The sequence below is a fragment of the Neopelma chrysocephalum genome, unplaced genomic scaffold, assembly GCF_003984885.1.
Source record: "Neopelma chrysocephalum unplaced genomic scaffold, ASM398488v2 Primary Assembly neopelma1_95191, whole genome shotgun sequence".
NCBI classification, from domain to species: domain Eukaryota; kingdom Metazoa; phylum Chordata; class Aves; order Passeriformes; family Pipridae; genus Neopelma; species Neopelma chrysocephalum.
In genome coordinates this window covers 1-5,570 of record NW_020923880.1, presented here as the reverse complement: position 1 = coordinate 5,570, position 5,570 = coordinate 1, and the positions used below count along the sequence as shown (strand labels likewise).

Below are 5,570 nucleotides of genomic sequence, written 5' to 3'. Positions count from 1 at the left end.
GGGGGGCTGGGAATCTGGGAGAAATGGGGGCTGGGAGGGGGAAATCTGGGAAAAACAGGGGGAAATCTGGGGGAAAAGGGGGCTGGGAGGGGGAATCTGGGAAGAAACGGGGTCATTTTGTGTGAAATCTGGGAGAAATGGGGGCTGGGAGGGGGAAATCTGGGAGAAATGGGGGCTGGGAGGGGGAATCTGGGAAGAAATGGGGTCATTTTGTGTGAGATTTGGGAAAAACGGGGCTGGGAGGGGGAAATCTGGGAGAAATGGGGTCATTTTGTGTGAAATCTGGGAGAAACGGGGACTGGGAGGGGGAAATCTGGGAGAAATGGGGACTGGGAGGGGGGATCTGGGAGAAACGGGGTTCCTTGAGTGGGATATCTTGGAGAAATGGGGTCATTTTATATGAGATTTGGGAGAAATGGGGTCGTTTTGTGTGAGATGTGGGAGAAAGGGGTTCCTTGAGTGGGAGATTTGGGAAGAAAGGGGAACTTGAGTTGGGATATCCGGGTGGAAAGGGGTCCTTGAGTGGAATATTTGGGAGAAATGGGGTCCCTGTGTGTGAGATCTGAGAGAAATGAGATTCCTTGAGTGGGATATTTGGGAGAAATTAGGTCATTTTGTGTGAGATTTGGGAGAAAGGGGTTCCTTGTGTGGGATATTCGGGAGAAATCCATGTCCCAATCGGGCCCTCGGCCCCTCCAAACCTCTCCAGTGGGATAAAGGTGGGATAAAGGTGGGATAAACCTGCCCCTGATCCATGGAATCTCTCCTTGTTCCCCAGACAGCCTCATGTTCCAGCTGCAGGAACCAGGTGAGCGAGGGGTCCCGGGGGGGATTCCCGCGTGTCCCAGGGAATTCCCAGCTCCAGGGAATTCTCGGCTCCTCCCCCGTGTCCCAGGGAATTCCTCGCTCCTCTCCAGTCCAGGAGGGAATTCCTGCTCCTCTCCCCCATCCCAGGGAATTCCCGGCTCCAAGGAATTCCCAGCTCCAGGGAATTCCCAGCTCCAGGGAATTCCCGGCTCCTCCCCCGTGTCTGAGCGAATTCCCTGCTCCTCTTCCACATCCCAGGGAATTCTCGTCCCAGGGAATTCTCGGCTCCTCCCCCTATTCTCGGCTCCTCCCCCGCGTCCCAGCGAATTCCCTGCTCCTTTCCCCCATCCCAGGGAATTCCGGGCTCCAGGGAATTCCCGGCTCCTCCCCCGTGTCTGAGCGAATTCCCTGCTCCTCTCCCACATCCCGGGGAATTCTCGGCTCCAGCGAGTTCCCAGCTCCTCTCCCACATCCCCGGGAATTCCTCCTCTCCCCCTTCTCCTCCTCCTCCTCCCACCCTGGACGAGGGGACCCCCTGGAACTGGGAGGGGGCCACGGGACCCCTTCCAACCTTTTCCCCCCCTTCCCCAATCCCGCAGCCGCGTCCGAGCGAATTCCTGCTCCTCTCCCCGATCCCAGGGAATTCCCGGCTCCAGGGAATTCCCGGCTCCTCCCCCGTGTCTGAGCGAATTCCCTGCTCCTCTCCCACATCCCGGGGAATTCGTCCTCTCCCCCTTCTCCTCCTCCCACATCCCGGAGAATTCCTCCTCTCCCCCTTCTCCTCCTCCTCCTCCCACCCGGGACGAGGGGACCCCCGGGAATGGGGAGGGGGCCACGGGACCCCTTCCAACCTTTTCCTCCCTCATCCCAACCCCGCAGCCGAGGTGACCCTGGACCCCTCCACCGCCCACCCCAACCTGCGCGTGTCCGAGGACGGCAAACAAGCCCGGGGCCACCTCTCGCCCCGCGGGGACGCCCCCGACGGGCCCCAGAGGTTCGACTTCGAGCCCTGCGTGCTGGCCCGGGGGGGCTTCACCGGGGGCCGCCACTTTTGGGACGTCGAGGTGGGGCGGGAAGGGGGGGTCTGGGCGCTGGGGGTGGTCCGGGAATCGGCCCCCAGGAAGGGACCCCTGAGCCTCGCCCCCCGAGACGGATTTTGGGCTCTGGGGGCTTTCCACTCGCTCACGGACCCCCGCGCCGAGCGGAGCCCCCTCCCCCGGCGCCTGCGGGTGGCCCTGGACTACGAGGGGGGCCGGGTGGGCTTCTACGGGGCCGAGGATGGGGGGCCCATCCTGGAACCCATCCTGGAGCATTCCCGGGCCGCCTTTCGGGGGGAGAGGGTCCTGCCCTGGTTCCGCCTGGGGTTGGGGGCGCGGCTCAGGGAGGGGTCGCCCCTGGACTGGGTGGGCTTTGGGGTCCCGCTCAGGATCTGTCGGTGAGGGGGGGTGCGAGGGGTGCCGGGGGGGATTCTTGGGTCCTTCCGAGTGTGCGAGGGAATTCCCGGCTCCAGGGAATTGTCGGGTCGTCCCCCTTGTCCCAGGGAATTCTCAGCTTCAAGGAATTCCCGAGTCCTCCCCCGTGTCCCAGGGAATTCCTGGCTTCAGGGAATTCTCGGGTGCTCCCGCGTGTCCCAGGGAATTGCCGGCTCCAGGGAATTCTCAGGTCCTCCGTAGGATGCGAGGGAATTGCCGGCTCCAGGGAATTCTCGGGTCCTCCCCCGTGCCCCAGTGAATTCTCGGCTCCAAGGAATTCCCTGCTCCTCCCTCATGTCCCAGGGAATTCCCGGCTCCAGGGAATTCTCGGGTCGTCCTCCCGTCCCAGGGAATTCTCAGCTTCAAGGAATTCCCGAGTCCTCCCTCATGTCCCAAGGAATTCCCGACTCCAGGGAATTCTCGGGTCCTCCCGCGTGTCCCAGGGAATTCTCGGCTCCAGGGAATTCTCGGGTCCTTCCCCGTGTCCCAGGGAATTCCTTGTTCCTCCCCCGTGTCCCAGGCAATTCCCGGCTCCAGGGAATTCTCTGGGACGGCGCTTTGTCCTCAATAAAAGAACATTTCGGGTCGAACCCTCCCCTCCTGGGGTCTGTGTGTCCCTCTGGATTTCTGAGCCCCCGAGGGGGGATAAACCGGGAAAATCTCTGGGATGGGGACAAATTCCATGTGCCGAGGGGGGCGGGAAGAGACACAAATTCCGTCCCTTTTCTCGCTTTTCCCCGCCCTCGATTTCCTGGAAATCGTGAGATTTTTTTTCTTCTGAGAAAACTCCCTCAAAAAAAAAAGGGGAAGAGGCCCCGAAACTGCCCCGGGTTTGATTCGGGAACCGAAAAGAGGAACCGGGAACGGGCGGGAAGGGGGTGGGATCGGAAAAACGGCCACGGGATGAGCCCCCTCCCCATCCCAGGGATCCCACCGGGAATAACAGACACGGGATGAGCCCCCTCCCCATCCCAGGGGTCCCAAAAAAGCCGGGATGAGCCCCCTGCCCATCCCAGGGAATAACAGACACGAGATGAGCCCCCTGCCCATCCCAGGGGTCCCACCGGGAATAACAGACCTGGGATGAGCCCCTCTCCATCCCACCGGGAATAACAGGCACGGGATGAGCCCCTTCCCCATCCCAGGGGTCCCAAAAAAGCCGGGATGGGCCCCCTGCCCATCCCATCGGGAATAACAGGCACGGGATGAGCCCCTTCCCCATCCCAGGGGTTCCAAAATACCCGGGATGAGCCCCCTGCCCATCCCACCGGGAATAACAGGCACGGGATGAGCCCCCTGCCCATCCCAGGGGTTCCAAAAAAGCCGGGATGAGCCCCCTGCCCATCCCAGGGAATAACAGACCCGGGGTGAGCCCCCTGCCCATCCCAGGGGTCCCAAAAAAGCCGGGATGGGCCCCCTCCCCATCCCCGGTTCCCCCCCCGCCCCCCCCAAGGGCCCAAACCCCACCCCAGGGAAAACTCCCTTTCCCTGGGAGCCGGAATTCCCTGTTTTCCGACTCCCTCCCGTCTCCCATCCCCACCCAGATCTCCCTCCGGGACGTCCCTTTTTTCCCGGGAAAATGCAAAGCGGGATCTTCCCAGCCCGGCTGGATTGTCCCGGCTGGTTTTTCCAGGCTGGTTTTTCCAGGTTTTCCAGGTTTTCCAGGCTCTTTTCCCCTCCCCTTGGGTTCCCGATTCCCAGACGAAGCCCGAGGCTCTTTTTTGGGGTGTTCCCAGGCCCTTCCCGGTGGGAAAACGTCTGGCGGGAGTCGGGAATTTGCATCCCCCGACCCCGCCTAAAAGCTCCCGGGAAAAGCGAATGTAAATTTAAAAATTGAGGTTACCTTCAAAAATAAACGTACGTTTGAAAAAGAAACATGTATTTTTAAAAATAAATGTAACGAGTTCGTTTTTAAATTAAATCCGTTTATCCGTGTAATTTTATTCATAAATTTAGTTTATATCTATTATATATTATAGATATATGTAGTTTATATATATTTTAGAAATAAATATAGCGAGTTCATTTTAAATTAAATCCGTTTATTCATATAATTTTATTTATAAATTTAATTTATATATATTATATATGTAGAGTTTATATATATTTTAAAAATAAATACGGGCTCGTTTTAAATTAGATCCATTTATCCGTGTAATTTTATTTATAAATTCAGTTTATATCTATTATATATTTTATATATATATAGTTTATATAATGGCCCATCTTCGCGAACGAAGATTTGGGGAAAGGTCTTTTTACCTTTCCAGCCTGCGCAATGGATTTTTTAGGTGAGACACTTTAAAAATAAACACGAGTTCATTTTAAATTAAATCCATTTATTCATATAATTTTATTTATAAATTCAGTTTATATATATTATATATATATAGTTTATATATATTTTAAAAAAATAAATATAACGAGTTCATTTTAAACGAAATCCATTTATCCACGTAATTTTATTTATAAATTTAGGGGGGTTTTTTTGGGAATCGCTGGTTTCCCTCGGGAAAGGAGCCACAGCTCCCCCCGAGGGCAGCAGCTCCCGGGATAATAAAAAAACCTGGAATATCGAGGAGGAGAAACCGGGAGACGCCAGAAAGCTCCACCCGGGATGGGAAGGAACAGGAAGGGAAGGATCCAACCCCATCCCACGGCTCGGGAAGGAATCGGGAAGGAATTCCAGCCATTCCCGGCGCTCCCAGGGGAGAGAGGGAGACTCCGTGGAGGAAAACTGGAGGAGCTGGTGGGTTTTTTTGGGGACTCCGAGGGACCCCCCGACTCCGGGAATGTTCCCTTGGATCCTTTTCCAACCCTTTGATCCACGGCCGCGCTGGGAAATGTGGGAATGTTGGGGTTTCCTGCCCGAATTCGGCAAAATCCTGCTCGAATTTGATCAAATTATGGGAAAATTCAGCAAATTCTGCCCGAATTTGGCCAAATTATGGGCAAATTCGGCTCAAATCTGGCCAAATTATGGGGAAATTCAGCAAATTCTGACTGAATTTGGCCAAATTCTGCCCAAATTCAACAAATTCTCCCCGAAATCAGCCAAATTCTGCCCAAATTTGACCAAATTATGGGCAAATTCACCAAATTCTGCCCAAATTCAGCCAAATCCTACTCAAATTTGACGAAATTATGAGCAAAATCAGCCAAATTCTGCCCAAATTCAGCCCAATTCTGCCCAAATTCCATCTGGAACAGCCCTTTTTCTTCCAGCCCCGTCGGGTCGGATTTTCCCCACCCCCCGATTTCCCAAAGAATTCCAGAAAAAACGGGCCGGGA

The 5,570-nt window shown here is 55.3% G+C and overlaps 1 protein-coding gene across 1 annotated transcript; it reads left to right on the top strand.

Annotated features, from left to right (window-relative positions):
- The first annotated feature begins 777 nt into the window (after window positions 1-777).
- Window positions 778-2,441, top strand: LOC113980782 (E3 ubiquitin-protein ligase TRIM39-like). The gene is made up of 2 exons (XM_027707999.1): window positions 778-808; window positions 1,687-2,441. The coding sequence occupies exons 1-2, from the start codon at window positions 787-789 to the stop codon at window positions 2,244-2,246; spliced, it is 582 nt and encodes a 193-aa protein (XP_027563800.1). The 5' UTR covers window positions 778-786; the 3' UTR covers window positions 2,247-2,441.
- Window positions 2,442-5,570: the final 3,129 nt, after the last annotated feature.